The 17,952-nt window shown below is 45.1% G+C and overlaps 2 protein-coding genes across 9 annotated transcripts; one reads left to right on the top strand and one right to left on the bottom strand.

Annotated features, from left to right (window-relative positions):
- The first annotated feature begins 825 nt into the window (after window positions 1-825).
- Window positions 826-8,525, top strand: LOC123182767 (probable starch synthase 4, chloroplastic/amyloplastic). 3 transcript variants are annotated; one of them, XM_044595424.1, is made up of 16 exons: window positions 826-1,226; window positions 1,589-1,700; window positions 2,783-2,858; window positions 2,962-3,889; window positions 3,959-4,010; window positions 4,802-4,924; window positions 5,003-5,078; window positions 5,154-5,338; window positions 5,457-5,648; window positions 5,741-5,809; window positions 6,310-6,519; window positions 6,863-6,988; window positions 7,212-7,361; window positions 7,620-7,681; window positions 7,772-7,847; window positions 7,947-8,525. In XM_044595424.1, the coding sequence occupies exons 1-16, from the start codon at window positions 1,093-1,095 to the stop codon at window positions 8,115-8,117; spliced, it is 2,742 nt and encodes a 913-aa protein (XP_044451359.1). In that variant the 5' UTR covers window positions 826-1,092; the 3' UTR covers window positions 8,118-8,525. The 3 variants fall into 3 exon arrangements, with proteins under 3 accessions (XP_044451359.1, XP_044451360.1, XP_044451361.1); XM_044595425.1 differs by having other exon boundaries at window positions 828-1,226; window positions 2,783-2,913; window positions 2,994-3,889; XM_044595426.1 differs by lacking the exons at window positions 826-1,226; window positions 1,589-1,700 and having other exon boundaries at window positions 2,841-2,858; window positions 2,994-3,889.
- An 831-nt stretch (window positions 8,526-9,356) lies between these two features.
- Window positions 9,357-14,310, bottom strand: LOC123182768 (glycerophosphodiester phosphodiesterase GDPDL7). Of its 6 annotated transcripts, XM_044595430.1 has the most exons (11): window positions 13,966-14,310; window positions 13,297-13,747; window positions 13,001-13,120; window positions 12,535-12,828; window positions 12,119-12,246; window positions 11,523-12,024; window positions 11,289-11,354; window positions 10,900-11,196; window positions 10,670-10,809; window positions 10,067-10,553; window positions 9,357-9,943 (listed from the first exon to the last, which is right to left on the bottom strand). In XM_044595430.1, exons 3-11 carry the CDS (start codon window positions 13,098-13,100, stop codon window positions 9,672-9,674), a joined length of 2,286 nt encoding a protein of 761 aa, XP_044451365.1. In that variant the 5' UTR covers window positions 13,101-13,120; window positions 13,297-13,747; window positions 13,966-14,310; the 3' UTR covers window positions 9,357-9,671. The 6 variants fall into 6 exon arrangements, with proteins under 6 accessions (XP_044451365.1, XP_044451367.1, XP_044451362.1 ...); XM_044595432.1 differs by lacking the exon at window positions 13,297-13,747 and having other exon boundaries at window positions 13,001-13,123; XM_044595427.1 differs by lacking the exon at window positions 13,966-14,310 and having other exon boundaries at window positions 13,297-13,958.
- Between the last annotated feature and the right edge of the window lie 3,642 nt (window positions 14,311-17,952).

Raw genomic sequence — 17,952 nt, forward strand, 5'->3', positions numbered from 1 at the left:
AGTTCTCGGGTAGGCGATGTAAAATACATTAGCCGCACAACAGCTGCTCCACAATTCTGTTGTTTTGGGCGACACCCGCGACAAAGCTAGTGCACATGGAGCAGCAGGCCGGCGACACTGCTGATGAAGATGAAGCAGCAACAGCAGCAGCAACCGCCGTGGTGTCCTTCGTCTTCTTTGCCGGGGATGAAGCCGTGGCGGGGTCGTGCGGTGGTTTTGTCGTGGCTGCCTTCTTCCTCGCCGGCGGTTCCAGTCCGACAATGGCAGCGGGGCGAGGGGCTGCAAATATTTGCGCAATTTGGGGGAGGCATGGTGGTGACGGCGACGCCTGGACCGGCGACAGATGCAGAGGCGACCATCGCCGAAGTGGCTCTGGCGGCCGCGGGGTCGGAGGAGGTGTCCATGGGGACCGGCGGAGGCGGGCGACGGCAGGAGGGTGCTCAGGCATGGCGCGGGAAAGTTCGGCGGGGCAGCTGCGCATGCGACCGCTTGGATTTTACTCGAGAGGCACAAGTGATGCAAACAAGCGCCCTATTTTACATTTAGAGCAAATATGAAGTGAACTTTTTTAATCAACATCATCTGTTAAAGCACCGTTTTAGTCCATCCGCGATGTAAAATAATCAATTATTTATACATTATCTGTTGGAGATGCTCTAATTACAATCGATGGACTATAACCTCTGGTGGCACCCTGTACCGACTTTTCTGTTGCGGCCGTGCTCACCGGTCTCTCTCCTCTCGAGCCGGCACGGGCCGCACCCTGTACCAAACAAATCAAGCTCCACCGTCCGTTCCCTTCACTTCCACACATCACACACACCTCCGCTGGCCGTCTGCCCGACGACGAATGGCACCGTGCCACGGCCTGCTGCGCGGCGGGGCCCAGGCGGCCAGATAGCCCAATTCGTTTGGCCCTCCTCCTCCGCCCCGCCTTGCCCGCGCGCGGAGCACGAGACGCGTTGACCCCCGGGCACCGCCACCGCCACTCTTCAGCCCCACTCCACTCTCCGCCACTTTCCAGCCCGCCGCCCCAAGCTCCCCCAGCCCACCAGTCGCCCCCGCCTCTTCCTCTTCCTGTTCCTGTTCCCCATGGCGTGCTCGGCGGCGGCGGGCGTCGAGGCGACGGCCCTCCTGTCCCCCCGCTGCCCCGCCCCTTCCCCGCCCGACGGCCGCTCCCGCCGCCGCCTCGCCCTCGCCTCCCGGACGCGCCACCGCAGCCTCAGGTACGTCTCCAGCCCCCTAATTCGGCGGCTTCGCTCGTGAGATGCATACATACTGAAAATCTGAAACCAAGGGGTTGGGGTTCTAATTATTAGCAGCTAGTATTACCTGGTTACCCTTCTCTTGCTCGGTGCGTGTCATGGTCCGTCCGTGTGCGCGAAATGCTATGGCCATGCCTGCTCGGCTCAGCCATTGTGGAGATCACAACTGTGAACGCTCAAATGTGTGCTGGTGCATGCTAGGTGACATTGTCGTGTCTTCGACCATGGTCAGATCCATCGTGTACATGCCGCTGGCATTCCTTATGTCTGGATTCTGCGAGTATGTCAAGGAATCGGAATCTGACTTTTGTTGTCTTGTCCAGGGCGGCCGCGCAGCGTCCTCACAAGAGCACAACCGGCGCCGACCCCCTTAACAACAGGGCAAATCCAAGGAGCGACGAGGCAGCGGTTTCCGCCGAAAAAGAACGGCAAAGGGTATGTGCATCATGCATTTTAGCAATCTACTATATGTTTCCAAATATGTTTGTCGCACGCGGAGTGACGCGACAGTAGATGCCGATTCTTCTTTTCCAGAAAGCAAATCTGGGGCTTGGCTGCCACTGAAAGGCAATAACTTGCTCATATGAATTTCCACCTTGTTTTAACATAGATGCATGAATTTAAATCATTTTCTGAATCTACTACATGCATCACTTGCATCTACTGGCTTCCAAGTGAATTTCTCTTGTAACTCAAGATGGCCAAGATAATCTAATTTTAAGCTATACTGCCAGCCAATCATGGGTCGTATAATGTTCTATTCATATGAGTGAAAACAATCTTTTTTGCTGTCGTAAGGTATTTCCCCTCAAATACTTCCTCATATCATGTGTATTTGTTTGACGGTTCCATAATTAGTGCTGTATTCCGTGTTGCAACACGTTAATTGGGATGTGGAGGCCGTCAAAGTAGAGTTGGGACACTACTATTGTATTGCTCTATATAAACTGATGTATGAGTTAAACCAATGCCCTTGTAAAAATGTAAATAACATTGAAAATGTCATATGCTTATTTTAATATGCACTTTCAATGTACAGCAAAGGTAAACCCTGTAGGTGTAGCAATTACTTGTGAATCATTGGTTACAAGTTACAACTGTTCATCATGAGATAGTTCTATCGTGTTATCGTGTAGGTCCAGTAGTTTATCTGCTAGATCTATCAGGCTGAGAGGTTACTTGGTGTGAACATGTATAAAAAATCAATGTTGCATATATTTTGCCATTTTAAAAAGATCTTAAATTCTGTTTTTGTTAAGCTGAAGCGAAATGCATCATCATTTTATTACTTCAATAATCAATAGTTATTTGATAAAGGTACAAAGTTGGCATTGACATCTATATTTTAAACCAAATGGCAGCCAAGCCCTATTTCTTTGAGAAATACAGCATACAACAGTTAAACAAAGTTAACATTCGATCAATTTTACTCTGAAATATAATCACTTTTAAATTTGCTCATATTAGTTACTGTTGTTACTTTTAAGAGTTTCTAGGTTTTGTGATTTTCCCCACAGAAATACAACGATGGAGATGGCATATCAAACCTTCAGCTGGAAGATTTGGTAGGACTGATACAGAACACCGAGAAGAGTAGGGGATTCCTTCTTTTTGAATATCCGTACAGTTTCCTAAAATGCATAGAGTTGTAAGTATGTGCATAACAAACACTGAATTGCAAATTGATTTTTTTTAGATATACTTCTTTTGAATCAAGCTCGTCTTCAGGCAATGGAACACGCTGATAAAATTCTTAAAGAAAAGGAAGCCTTGCAGAGGAAGATAAACATTTTAGAGACGAGGTTGTCAGAAACAAATGCACAACATAAGCTTTCAAGTGAAGGGAATGTCAGTGACTCTCCACTATTATTGGAGTTTGATGTTCTAAAGGAAGATAATATTCTACTGAAGGAGGACATAGAATTTTTCAAAACAAAGCTTATAGAGATTGCCGAGACAGAGGAGGGCATATTCAAATTGGAGAAAGAGCGTGCTCTTTTAGATGCTTCCCTTAGGGAGCTGGAGTCCAGATTTATAGCTGCCCAAGCAAATATGATGAAACTTGGTCCTAGGGATGCCTGGTGGGAGAAAGTAGAAAAATTGGAAGACTTGCTTGAGACCACAGCAAACCAAGTAGAGCATGCTGCTGTGATATTGGACCACAATCATGATCTGCAGGATAGGCTTGACAATTTAGAGGCATCACTGCAAGCAGCAAATATTTCAAAGTTCTCTTGTTCTCTTGTTGATCTTTTGCAGCAAAAGGTCAAATTGGTAGAAGACCGCTTCCAAGCATGTAACAGCGAAATGCATTCTCAGATTGAACTGTACGAGCATTCAATAGTGGAATTTCATGATACTCTTAGCAAACTAATAGAGGAAAGTGAGAAAAGATCACTGGAGAATTTTACAGGAAACATGCCTTCAGAATTATGGAGCAAAATTTCCCTTCTAATTGATGGATGGTTACTGGAGAAGAAAATAGCTTACAATGACGCAAGTATGTTACGAGAAATGGTTCGGAAAAGGGACAGTCGCCTTCGGGAAGCGTACTTGTCATACAGAGGTACCGAAAACAGGGATGTTATGGACAGTTTTCTTAAGATGGCATTACCAGGAACCAGGTACACTTTCTTCTTTGCTAAAATGTTTATGGGAATCAGTTGGTCTGTAATCTGTATTGATTAATGCAGTTCTGGTTTGCACATCGCTCACATAGCAGCAGAGATGGCTCCTGTCGCAAAGGTGGGTTTTAGTATTAATACAGCCTTTCATACGTGCATTTGAAATCTTCTACACCCTCTGTTCCTAAATGTAAGACGTTTTGGCAGTTTAAACCAAAACGTCTTACACTTAGGAACAGAGGGTGTATTTGATATTTGGACAAGTCACTGCGTAGTATAACTACTATTTAGGGACGCTTAGAGAGAACATTGTTTTTAAGTACTAATATTCTGTAAATTAACAAAGTATTAAGTTTTCCAGCGTTTCACATAAATTCGAGCCTATCCACATAGCTTACATGTAAACAGTGAAGCACTATTTTAAGATATTATGGTTCTCCTCAGTTGTGCTCAGTTAGGCCATGATGATCCAAGGGCTAATTCAAACAGAGGTAAAACTGACAATGTTGAATGTGTGCTCTCATGCTTTTCTGTAAATGGATGTAGCCTTTTACTGTTAAAAAAACTGTATGGATGCCCTTTTTTAGCTTATAAATTTTGATTGTGGAGTCATGAATAGTGAATAAAGCTTGGTTGTACCAAAGGTGGTGAAATATCGACTTTCATGTTTCAACAAAGTTACAATCTGCAAAAAATTGTCTAAAAGCTACAGATATCTGTCTGTCGATTATATGCATACAAGTTGTAGATTGATGTCCTCCAAGTGCTTATATTTTAAGTTGTTTCTTGAGAAATTTATCGAACTACTGATGCTGATGCAATGGCTAGTTCATTTGGATTCTGATTTTTTGTCCATTCTGATTAATTTGATTTCTATTAGCCATCTGTAATATTTCTTATATGCTTGTTTAGGTTGGTGGCCTGGCAGATGTGATATCTGGTCTTGGGAAGGCACTTCAGAAAAAAGGGCATCTAGTAGAGATTATTCTTCCCAAATACGACTGCATGCAGGTTGACCAAGTTAGCAATCTAAAGGTATTGTTGCAATGCTGCTTAACGATGTTTCGGTGGGTTCTTCTGTTAGGGTAAGATTGATATCATGTGATTGTGCAGGTTTTAGATGTTCTTGTGCAGTCCTACTTTGAAGGAAATATGTTCAACAACAAAATCTGGACCGGGACTGTTGAAGGTTACAAGCAACTCTCAGTTGTATCACTGTATAAAATTTAAATCTGCATTGACCTAATTAAATTAGCATATGCAGGCCTACCCGTGTACTTTATTGAGCCACAGCATCCAGCGATGTTCTTTTCGAGGGCTCAGTACTATGGAGAGCATGATGACTTCAAACGTTTTACATACTTCAGCCGTGCGGCACTAGAATTACTTTACCAATCTGGGAAGAAAGTTGATATAATCCACTGCCATGACTGGCAAACTGCATTTGTTGTAAGCGCCAAAGATCATTTGGCAGCATTGACTCATTGCCTACTGAACATTGATCTGTTTTCTTGGTTAATTTACAAAGTTGATTGCACCAAGTTACCCTTTTACATTTAAACTCCAGGCACCTCTTTATTGGGATGTATATGCAAATCTAGGCTTCAACTCAGCTAGAATTTGCTTCACCTGTCATAATTTTGAATATCAAGGAACTGCTCCAGCTCGTGATTTAGCATGGTGTGGCCTTGATGTTGAGCACCTAGACAGACCAGACAGGATGCGGGACAATTCACATGGAAGAATAAATGCTGTTAAGGTATCAGTTATGGCAAAATGTAGCAATATATTTTGGAACTCAAACTAATAGCTATGGTATCAAATATGCTGATCTGGATTCATATTATTCAGGGCGCAATTGTGTATTCAAACATCGTAACCACTGTCTCGCCAACATATGCACTAGAGGTTCGCTCAGAGGTAATATTTCTTATGATTTTTATGGACGTAGACTTTTTTGGCTACTTTTTAATCGTCCTTCATAGTCTCACTAGTAGCCTTCAACTTATAAGATTCATCTGCGAAAGTAGATAATTTCAAAGCATGTTGCTCAAAATGGCTATTTTGGAGGCAACCATTTCTGGAAGATGGCAGCAAGAAATTGCACAAGCTGTAGGAAACAAACATGCATATTGCTGTTACCTTTGTTTGATCACTACTGCTAGACATATTCATGTTTCTACATGGATTGGGCACTAAAGAGATGCTACATGAAGTTTAAATACTTGAGAATACCCTAAATCAAGATATATTGACATGCATATCCATATAGGGCTCTAATGGTCATAGTGTTTCTAGTTACCATTAGTTTAACGTGTCTTAATCTGCCTCTCAACTGCAATTTCATTTTAATAGTTTCAATTTGCAAGTAAATCGTTTCCATTTCTTTTGTGTGCTGATAATGCTCTTATGGTTCCCAGGGTGGGCGTGGACTCCAAGATACACTTAAAGTACATTCCAGGAAATTTCTTGGGATACTTAATGGAATCGACACAGATACATGGAACCCTTCCACAGATAGGTATCTCAAGGTCCAGTACAATGCTAAGGATCTCCAGGGAAAGGCAGCCAACAAAGCAGCCCTCAGAGAGCAACTAAACCTGGCTTCTGCATATCCTTCACAACCACTGGTACGATTATCAATGCTGTTAAGCTCAGTTCCCAATTACTGGTAAACTGGATATATGAAGGTTCACCCTGTGCTTGAATTTGAACATTTTCCATCTCTTTATTCTCGTCAATTTTCTTCGTGGAGTAGTCTGTTAGCTATATGGTTCTATTGTTTGTCATTACATTTATCGGGGCATGGCCCATGTAGTCTGAAATGAATTACAGCAGTTCTGTTTTTCGATTGTTTTGTTCAGTTAGCTAGTATCATTTTCTGATCCCCTGCTGTATGTATTCACCTCCTTCCATTTGTCTTGGAACTTGATATTGAATGTTAAACTAAATAACTGAAATTTTCTCAAGCAGGTTGGTTGCATTACCAGGCTAGTTGCTCAGAAGGGTGTACATCTTATCAGGCATGCAATATACAAAACAGCTGAATTAGGAGGACAATTTGTCCTTCTGGGTTCAAGTCCAGTACCAGAAATTCAGGTGCGTTTATGTCATAGTATATACCTGTGCAGATATTTTGATCAGACATGAATCTCCAAAGTAACAGAAGAAAACCACACATCAGTACCTCATGAACAGTTTATTTATGACCGAAGGAACATGAGTCTGAAATAGTGTATTTTTGTCTGTGTTTTATATTAAGCACCTTTTTTTTGCCTATTTCTGGAACAGTGAACATACTTGCTTCTTGTTTTGTGTACAGAGAGAGTTTGAAGGTATTGCAGACCATTTTCAGAATAACAACAATATCCGGCTGATTTTGAAGTATGATGATGCGCTATCTCATTGCATATATGCTGCGTCTGACATGTTCATTGTCCCCTCTATATTTGAGCCATGTGGCCTCACTCAGGTGTGGCTTCTTTCCATACTTTGATGATAAATGCATATCACGTATAGTTTATACTAGGCACACATGTAGGAAGCCGACATCGTTCAGTATGATGCGTAATTTGTATCACTTGCTGAAATATATGCTTCAGTTGCCGTGATCATTTGGCACTTCCCTAGAAGTAATTAAACAAGTGCAAGTCTGACCTCTTTTGCTCCTATCTGATATTTGATGTGCGGCCTTCTGATGCGCAATTTTGACATGCTTTCTTATGCTTAGATGATAGCCATGAGATATGGTTCTGTGCCGATTGTTCGGAAAACTGGTGGGCTGAACGACAGGTAAATATTGAACCAACCAAGTGTTCCTCCAAACATAGTCGTCACATCCAATCAAAGCAAGAAGTGTAATGGCATGATTTGTGGTTTCAGTGTCTTTGACTTCGACGACGAAACAATACCCATGGAGGTGCGGAACGGCTTTACATTTGTCAAGGCCGACGAGCAGGTAGGTCCTGTTTGCGCGCACAGCCCGAGAAGGGGAAAATCGTAGTCGATGGTTTCTGGCGGGCAAAACACAACTCATCTGGATGTTTCATTTTGGCAGGGCCTAAGCAGCGCGATGGAAAGGGCGTTCAACTGCTACACGAGGAAGCCCGAGGTGTGGAAACAGCTTGTGCAGAAAGACATGACGATCGATTTCAGCTGGGACACCTCGGCTTCGCAATATGAAGACATCTACCAGAAGGCGGTGGCTCGAGCGAGGGCGGTGGCGTGAGCACACACACACGCTAGTTGGTTCCCTGATGCCTCTCTCCCGGGCCCTGCCCTCATGATGCAAACGGCACTAGACGAAATCGGGGAATCATGAAAACAGAGTCATATAGGAAGCTCCATGCTCTCAGCACGCATCTCCGGTAAGGGCGCGACGGTGTGTCGTTGGTTATATCGCTGTTTCTTGAAGGAAGGCAGAACGCGAGCGAAAAATAGAGTAGCTACTGTGAACTGTCAAGATCTTAGTACGTGCACTGTTGTTGGCATAATATTGGTGTAAATTGTAGTGGGCTGTATATTTTCTTGAGGGGTTGCAACGGAGCTGTGTATGTGCAGTGCAGGCTGCAGAGTCGTATGTATTATGCAGAAATCTTTATGGTCCGTGAGATGGGAGGAGCGAGAATTTCAGACACCTGGACCGTAAGCATCTGTTAGAAAATACGTTGACTTTCTTTTCTTTGCAAAAAGATATTAAAAAAATCCTTGAAAACGTTACAGCATTTTCTGGCCATTAACTCGCCACTATTCCACTGATTTTTTCCCCTAAAGAAGTTGTCAGTGGCAGATGGAGCCAGTGGCTGGGCTCCTTCCCATGGGCCCGTTAGGCGGAGAGGCTCAAGGCTCTAGCGAAAGTGATGATGGTGCTTGAGGGTGTTTTTCTCTTTCTTTGAGGCATTGTCGAAGAGTGATTCCTCTGTTGGGTTGTATCGGTAGGGGCGTAGGGCAGGGCACGGCTCCAAACCAAACAGCCCCTAGTCTTCAAGGGAGTGATGATGGGGCTTGAGGGTGTTTTTCTCTTTTTTTTAGGCATTGTCGAAGAGTGATTCCTCTCTGTTGGGTTGTGTCTGCTCGGAGCCGTGGATGTCATGGCGGCTTTTTTTGTGTGGCCGGACTCTTCCTCAAGGTTTGGCAGGATAGTTGTTTGTAGCTTTTGGCGGAAGGTTGGTCTTCAACAGGGTCAATATTGATGACGACAATGTTTGCTGACGCCATCTTTCTCCTTGGAGGCGTTTTCAAAAGATTTTGCTCACTACTCCCCGGTCGGCGATCATGTTGGTGGTGATCTAGGTAGATGTTTCTCTTTCTCCTTCTTGGGTTTTTGCCTTAGTTTTCCTCATAAAAATCGGCCCACTTCGTATTTATTAGCATTTTCTCCATCTATCTATATGAAATCGGCATTTATTTGCATTTTCTCCATCTATCTGTATGAAATCAGCATCGGCAGGACGCCTACCTTGGATCATAACAAAAAAGTTGCCCACTTTAAAAACAAACTTTGTCCGAATACTCAGTACACAAATGTTGTTCTAGTGCGATCGTAACTAGGTAACTAACGCATTCCAGTATGTAATGCACAACGAACTTAGCGAATCTCGCAGAGAGTGGGGTGGGGTATTTGCAACAAGATGATGTCTTGGCATTTCTTCACCCGTCGATCGGCAGCCAGATTTTTTTTTTCTTTAGAAACACAATGCAGACGCAGACGCTCACAACACGCGCACACACCTTCTACGAGAGCACCCATGTCAAGTTTAGGACTTGAACCTGGATGGGGAACCTAGTCGTCTAGGCTAGCCATATTGATGTTGTACTCAGGTTTCCCCGTCGGCGTCTCCTTGGGCCCCAGGCGGCAGCGGAAGGTCCGGAACATGGGGTCGTTGGGGCACACCGGCAGCTGCTGTTGCAGGATGTCCTGGGGCTCGAGCACCGGCGCCGGAGGGGGCGCCGGAGGGACCGAGTTTCTGTCAGCCAGCTGGAGCAAGCCGCCGGGTTCGGCGGGGTTGATCGTGAAGGGAAGGTCCTTTCTTTCGTAGTTGGAGCATGGGCTCCCTGAAATCCATCCGCCAAAGAGATCGAGTCAGACTATATATTTCATTCATTGTGCGTCAGGAAGAAGAAGATTTAACCAAGCGTCCATGCTGTCCATCAAGCAAAGCAGATACTGCTACTTACTGAAGTATGAAGCTGCAGTGGCAGGGAACTCGGTCACGATCCCATCGGCGCCCACCGACAACGTGTCCGTGGCGATCTCCACCAAGGGGTCGGCCCAGTAGTCGAACGCGAGGTTCATGAACTCATTCTTGAGGACGCCGACATACACGTGCAAATTGCCCGCATGCAGCCTGTCGACCAAGGAATTGGTGAACCCCTCCAGGAAGAAGCCGTTGACGCGCGCGGCAGAGCTGCGCCTGAGCTTCACCGCGTTTGCAAACTCTAATATCTCATCCACCGAAGGCTTGGAGGCGTCGCTTATGTCGAACTCGATCGTCAGCACCCGCTGGAACTTGGGGAACGTCTTGAACGCCGCAAGCACCGGGGCGTCCTCTGACTGTATGAGCACGCGCTGCTTACAGGTCTCCTTGTCATACCCGGACTTGACAAGCGCTTTGGAGACCGCATCCACCACGTCAAGGCTTCTGGCTATAAGGTACGTAGCATGCTGCACTCGGTAGGTACAAGACCTCTCTTGATCAGTTGGACAGAATAACAACATAGGTAACAGGAGCGAGCGAGAATGAATCATGTCAAAAGTAGGATGCTATATATGCTGTCTACCTCTATGCCGATCAGTATGCCAGTGATGTTGCTGGCTTTTGCAAAATCAAGGAACTCAGCCAGTGTCATAAATTTGCCAGCGTTCTTCGCCGCAGGATTTCTCTCCAGGCGTGCGTCTGCGAATGGACCGACAAGGTTGGCTGCTCCGGTGAACAAAAAACATGTGACATCAATGTTAGTGTATGCAAATCTTTGGCAGAACAAAATAAGGAGTATGTCTTGCTTCGCACGTTTTAAGGTTTGGATCTCGCTCCATAAGAGATCAAACGAGAAAATGCCCGACTTGTTCTGTATCTCATTGACAGTTGTCATTTTTTCCAAGAAAGTTGTGGCTGCTGTCGTGCTGCTGTTGAGATCTGTAGAGCCCAGGCAGAAGGCGACCCCGTCTTTCGACATCCGGACCCAGCAATCTATTATATCCGCGCCATCTTTCACCGCTTGTTGGTAGGCAAGGTCCGTGCTGTCTGAGAAGACGCCACTCGCACCATTGTGGGTTATGATCAGTGGCCTGGTGTTTTCTCCTCCTCCTGCTTGAGTGGAGGGATCAGTATATTGTGTTACAAGATGATGATAAGTTAGCAAAGCAACACCATGGATCAAGAGAAGATTGCCAGCTTACCTGGAGGAGCTCCAGCTTTAGCAATAGGAAAAACAAATGCATTGCCCTTGGTATGTGCCATGCACACTGCAATTAAAGGATCCTCATGAAGATGTTGTCAAGGAATCAAAAACGAAGAGCTAAATTGTACGGGTACGTTCCTATCATGTATAAAGTAACATTTCAAAATTTTCATCAACATCCATTTCAGCTATAGCTTCTTCCAGCATGGCACACATGTTTCTTTGTTCTTACCTATGGCTCCTGATGCGGTAGGTGGATTGTCTGTTAAAACGCCGTCGACCGAGAAGTCTGAATTATCTATGTACTGCAAGATTTCCGCGCTGGGATCATAGCTGTAGTTGTAACTCATACAGGGATCATCATTGGCAAATCCAGATGCGTACACTTCCAGCCCTAGGGCATGTGCATCTTTGACCAAACTGGTAGACGGCTCCAAGTACATATCCTTGTTCTGTGGCCAAATAAATTGCTTGGGAACAAGAATCCCCGATGCAAAGGCCTTGATAGCTTTCAGGTCTTTCAGAAGTTCTCCATATGTTCTCTTTGTCGTAGGCTCAACAAGGTCTTCACGGAGAAACCGGAAAATCAACTTTATATCGCTTCTGACCTTTCCACTGAGACTTTTTAAGAATGCAAATTCTGGTGAGGAGACGCGGGTGACAGGAAATTCTTTTGGTAGTCCCAATATGTAATCTTCGCCACTTAATCCGTGCTCCAGAAAAAACGAGTTGTACTAAAGAAAATATGAACTTCTATTAGATAGAGAACATGGTACAGTACAAAGAGATCCTTGGTGAATCTTTGAATGTTAGTGAAACCACATCTACCTCTATGTTGACCCAAATTACATGAAGCTCGCCTTTTTGAGCCAAGACGCTTTGAACCACATTGTCAAGCGACAACAGTTCCTGTGTTCTGTCAAATGTATTTGAGCGAGACAAAACATTCTGAAGCACTGAGGGATAATCAAACCACGTGACAAGTCAATACTTTGCAACAGGAAGAAAGAAGAAGAATTAAAAACAGAACCTAAATGGAAAATCAGAAATGACTTCAAAGGATCAACCATTTGGAAGAAAAAAAAATTCAAGGATCCATTTGAACCTTATTCACTCCAAATATGAAAAAATATATGTGATTTTAACACGTTTGCAATTGCTAACTTGATCATGGAGCATGGATAAAGTACTTTGATTTTACGGTTACGATTTTCAAGATAACCAAGATTATTTTTTCTGCTTACATAGGACTCTATGTAGCTCCTCTGATTTGAAATCCAGAGAAAACCATCCTTGAACATCTCGTCCATTCACTTGATAAGTCGAGCCCCTGTCAGCGAACATCTCAGCAATATTTGACGAATTGTCAAGTCTCAAGCTGCCATGGCAGAAGCCCACACCATCGCTGGAGAATTGCAGGTCGCAGAACAGAACCACCTCACACAAGCTACCTCCCATTGCCATGCTGTATGCAAGCTGGCTTGACTCAGGCACTACTCCAGACAACCCCCCACGAGCAATGACTAGAGGACGATGACCTGTAGGACAGTACTAGAAAGATTAGCAGCACGACAGACAAACCATAATGTAGGCTGAAAGAACATACTTTCTAGCTCACATTCTTCTATACAAAATACGCGCTTTTCATTTGTCGCATGCTAAACAAAAAAAAATCCCAATTCATAACTCAGCAATGGGCTAGATGCTTACCACTCAGAGTCAGCCATCCCGGTACTGGAGGATCAGGAGCAGCCTTGGTTCCATGAAGAATTAGGAGGATCAAGAAAACGAGAGGATATCTTGCTCCCATTCGGGTTAGAGACGAGCACCCTGCTGCATCACACAAATTTCACAACAGATGCAACATACGTAAGTACCATGCGTTCACAAGAGATGCAAGATAGACAAATCTGTGTCTCTTGACGAATCAATTCAGACAATAATCACAGAGGCGCAAGCAAAACAGTTGCAGAATTAAGGGAAAGGACGACAGCATCTCACCAGACCTTGTGGGGAAATTCAGGCTTCAAATGTGCTAGCGCGACGGAGTGGGTTTGGGGAAAGGGATCTAGCACCCACAAAACTAGAGGAACTAAATTGTGGATAGGAGGCAGGCAAGGCATGCATGCAAGGTCTCTAAATCAGACTGTGGAGAGGAGGCAAAGGAGGAGGCAGAAGACGAGGCGAAAGGCTTCTAAAAATAGGGGCCTCCCGGACGATGGACAGGGTTTTGACATGGCATGGATGATCATCTCTCACTCACTTGTATGGCGAGTCTCTGCTCCACCTCAACAGCCAGAAAAACCTCCCCTTATATATATAAAAATGTAAAAGGGAAAGAAACAGAGAGATGGTTTTCTTTTCGTGCCATTGCTGGAGTCAGAGGAACTCCATCCAAGGACCTTAGACTAATATCCTGGACGTGTTCGGTGCCTTCTCTACGCTCCCTTGCTGAATCTACATGCATATGTTCAGAATTCAGATAAATTACATGGGACCAGAGGCAACATATATGAGATGAAAATTGCACAATGCAGTGGTTAATTCAAGAAATCTAGCAAAATTTACAGAAATAATTGGTCATGAGAACATAAAAGGCCAGCATTGGATCTGAGGCTTTGACCTCTGTATGCTTTTTCCCATTTCCCCAATTAGAGACGGCCGCGAAATCTCACCACGAACGGAACGGACTACGGAGGCTGTGCGCAGGAGACGGGTCGAGCACGACGGAGGGGAGGAATAACGACGAGGATATAGAGTTTTCTCCGACGGAAGTAATGGATGGACGGGGAGGCGGCGGCGCTACGGAGCCCTGCATGCCCTAGGCGCCGAGAGGAGGAGCGCGGGGAGACGGCGGCCCTCGCCATCCGCCGCGCGCCGGTGGGAGCGGCGGGGATGGGTGGTGGAAGTGGCTGGAGTTAGAGGGAGAAGGCGGCACGGCGCCATTGGATTCCGGCCGCCGGCAGACGGGACGAAGGCGAGGCGGCTGCTGAGCGGCGGAGCGTGCATCGAGTACAATGAAAACCAGCCGGGTTAATATTATTTTTAAAATGATGAAAACCGATGGATTTCTTGAACCGGAAATCCACATATACAATGAAAATCCGAATTGACAAATAGGAGTAAATGATATGATAAAAGATCATATTATATTTATCTAATATGAAGTATATATTTTTTTGAAATGGAGGGAGCATTTTTAGGTGTCGTGCATAGAGAGAAAGGCGACCAGGGAGTGAAGCCGCGTTTCCACTCCTCCCGTCGGAGGGGGCGTGGATCCCTGCTTCCTCCCGTCGCTCCGGCAGCGTGGGGAGGTGGGGATCTCGTTCTTCTCATCACATTGTGTAGATAAGGTTAGCTTAGTCCCCGACGCCGTTGATTGGAAGGGATCGACGTCGTCTAGGGTAAATTATCCAACACCTCCCTTCAGATCGGTGTTGCTTCAGGCGGCGCTGAGATGAGAGTGGCATGTCCTCCTGTCAATCCGCGGATCCGGCGGTTTGTATGCTCCTGCAATGGCTGACGTCTTGGTGTTGGCTGCTGTTCTCCAGTTCTGGGCCCTCTCAGGCGCTTCGTGGTTGCTCTAGTCTGTGATTTGTCGGTGGCAGCAGCAAATCGGGTGCAACCGGTGAAGCTCGATTTTGCTCCACATGGATCCATGGATCCCACGAGTTTGTGTTCTCTGATTTCTTCAGATATTTGTACGGTGTCGACTTCAACGACTTAAGCTCATGCTCGAGCATGTTGGTCCTCAGGACTGTAGCACGGAGACTTCCCATCCGTGTTTACAAATAAAGTTTGGTCGACCGAGTCTGGGGAGCAACGATGGCGGCGCGTCTGCGGCTCGTGATGGAGCTTCGAGCTGATGTGCATCTCAGGGACATCCTTGTAATTTTCTATTTATGTGAGGTGCTTTGTGTTGATGTTTATTCTCTATAATAGATCTGATGCTTATTCGCAAAAACGGAGGGAGCATTTTTGTTTGTAAGTACGGGCTGATAACGAGATGTTCGGCTCTTGTTATCCTAATGAGACAAAATTTAAACTCAATTTGGATCATTAAAAAGCTTATGAGCGCTCGCGAACGCTGGTTACCGCACCTCATACGTCCAACACTAGTGCCATCGTGCCATGAGTGTGTTTCATGACGACAACTCGCCTAATCAGCTTTGCAACTATTCAACTGCGAGGCATACCAACACAAGATTGGTGTCGTGTGATGCGGGCTAGCCAATTGTAATCAAATGGTCTAGACTCGAGCTATTAAGATACTCTCTTCGTCTTAAATTAAGTGTCACAAATTTAGTATAAAAAAAATTAACAAGCTACTCATGAATCTCAATTGCTAGGAACTTTAGATAAGCTGAAAACAAAGACAGACTCGACAAGTAGAAGCGAGCCGACTGAACGAGCGCTCCTTAAAACTCGTGATGCTTCGAGCTATATGTCCACTCGTGTTTGTAAATATCTACGTGCAACAACTTGTTACTTGTGCGATTTTTGAGTCTAGTTTTCTTTATAAATTGGGCCACTCTATTAGTTTTTGATCCTACTATTTCCCTTATAAACTGGATCAACTCTTTTCTTCTATAATGCAATGCTAGAACACCTGGCCACCTGACGAGGTTCCATAAAAAAATAACTCGTTACTTGTTTTCACCGGGGACCTGAGCTTTGAGTTCCTTATCAAGCACATGCATGCTGATTGGATGAACGTAAATTTCAGCGACCGACAACAGTAAAAAGGAGCTCGAAACCAAACCAATATCATCACAGTTATCTACTGCACCTAGTGTATGCACCACTCTATATATTGATCTTTGCAACAATATGTGACTTTTTTGCTCCTAGGTGCATATGCATCCATTGTCGAAAACACACATTTTGAAAAGTTGAAAAATTCGGAACAAAAATCCCGCGTGTATATCCGGATATTTTATGTCCGTTCACAAGGTTTCGGTGAAAAACGACGTTTTTTGTGGCTTGTGTAAAAAAGATAAAGAAATGCCTCGTGAATAGTTAGAATGAAGCATCAGAAATTGTCTTTTTTACACAAGCCACAAAAAACGTCGTTTTTCACCGAAACCTTGTGAACGGACATAAAATGTCCGGATATACACGCGGGATTTTTGTTCCGAATTTTTCAACTTTTCGAAATGTGTATTTCGACAATGGGTGCATATGCACGTAGGAGTAAAAGGGAATATCCGATGCTGGTACCTCCTACTGTAATCTCTAAACGTAGGTATGATCCCGGTTCCAGGTCTGGTGTGTTGTGCTTTGAATTAGTTGCAACCTCTAGCTAGCTCTACTATATACGGGCTCTTGAATTTTGTGGTAGATGAACTAGCTAGTAGGCAGATGACCTTGCTAGCACTGTAGATGTATAGCAGCAGAGGTGATCACGTACGATTTTCTTATTTGTCTCCTGTTTCACCCGATCTGGGGACTGGGGTACTATCTTTAATGCTGTGCTGCACGCTTAGTGGTAGCTTGAACAAAGGTATTTTGCATGATTTAAAGTCCATCCCAGAGAAATTGTTAAAATTTCACCCGACTCAAAAGGCCTCCTCAAAACCCCTTCTTGTAGTAGGACATTTTTTTTGAGAATCAACCGGGGGGGGGGGGGGGGGGGGGTTCCCCACCTGAATATATTGCTCAAAACGGTTGTAGAGACAGCAGGTCCAGATTACATAGGCACGATGCATCGTGCAGAGAGGTAGGAACGCCACGAGGAAACGTCCTCCTTGTCCCCCGTATCAACAAGACGGTGTGACCAGAGATCCAAGTCCGATAGAATGTTCCTAATTGTTATTACAGAACATTGATCGACATTCCTAAAGAGCATGTCATTTCGCGCTGCCCAAATATTTGAGAGTAGCGCGAGGAGGACTAGGGGCCATGCATTTTTGGGCAGGTGTTGAGGTAGTGGAGCATCCCAAAGTTCATTAAGGTCAGCTTCGTGTGGCAGAACACCCATTCGTTGCCAAATTCTGTTGGCAAGGGGGCATGTGATGAAGAGGTGAGTGGAGTCTTCGGGTAGCATAGCACACCGTGTGCATAAGTCGGAGGAGATTATATTCTTGTGGGCAAGATTGACGGCGGTGCTTAGGCGATCTTTGAAAAGAAGCCAAGCGAAGATTTTTGTCTTACGAGGAGCCTTGGTGTTCCAGATGAGTGGAGCATTGAGGTCCGTTTCTGGCCTAGCCATGATGGTGCCGTAGGCCTGCTTGGTGGAGAAGGCATGACCCCGAAGGAGGAACCGTTGATCTTCTTCTAGCGACGGCACGAAGTCCTGCAAAACAGCCAAAAGCGAAACCATCTCTGTTTCTGCTGTGAGAGAGAGACGATTACGGAGGTTTGTTTCAATGCCGAAACGCAAGATGTTAGCCACTTTTACCAGCTTTTGTGTTGAGTGTGAGAAGAGGTGTGGGTAGGTGGTAGCTAGGGGTTTTGGGGTGAGCCAGGTATCTAACCAGAAATATGTATGTGTTCCACTGTTTGTCAAAACGAAGGAGATTGATTGTAGGGTTGGGATTTGTTGCGAAATCGTGTGGCATAGAAAGGATGTTTGGGTTCCCGAAGAAACTAGGGCATTGGGATGTTGTAGTTCTAGCCAGCCTAGCCATGGTGATTCTGTGGATGATAGAGCTTTGATAGCA

The sequence above is a fragment of the Triticum aestivum genome, chromosome 1D (assembly GCF_018294505.1).
Source record: "Triticum aestivum cultivar Chinese Spring chromosome 1D, IWGSC CS RefSeq v2.1, whole genome shotgun sequence".
Taxonomy (NCBI): domain Eukaryota; kingdom Viridiplantae; phylum Streptophyta; class Magnoliopsida; order Poales; family Poaceae; genus Triticum; species Triticum aestivum.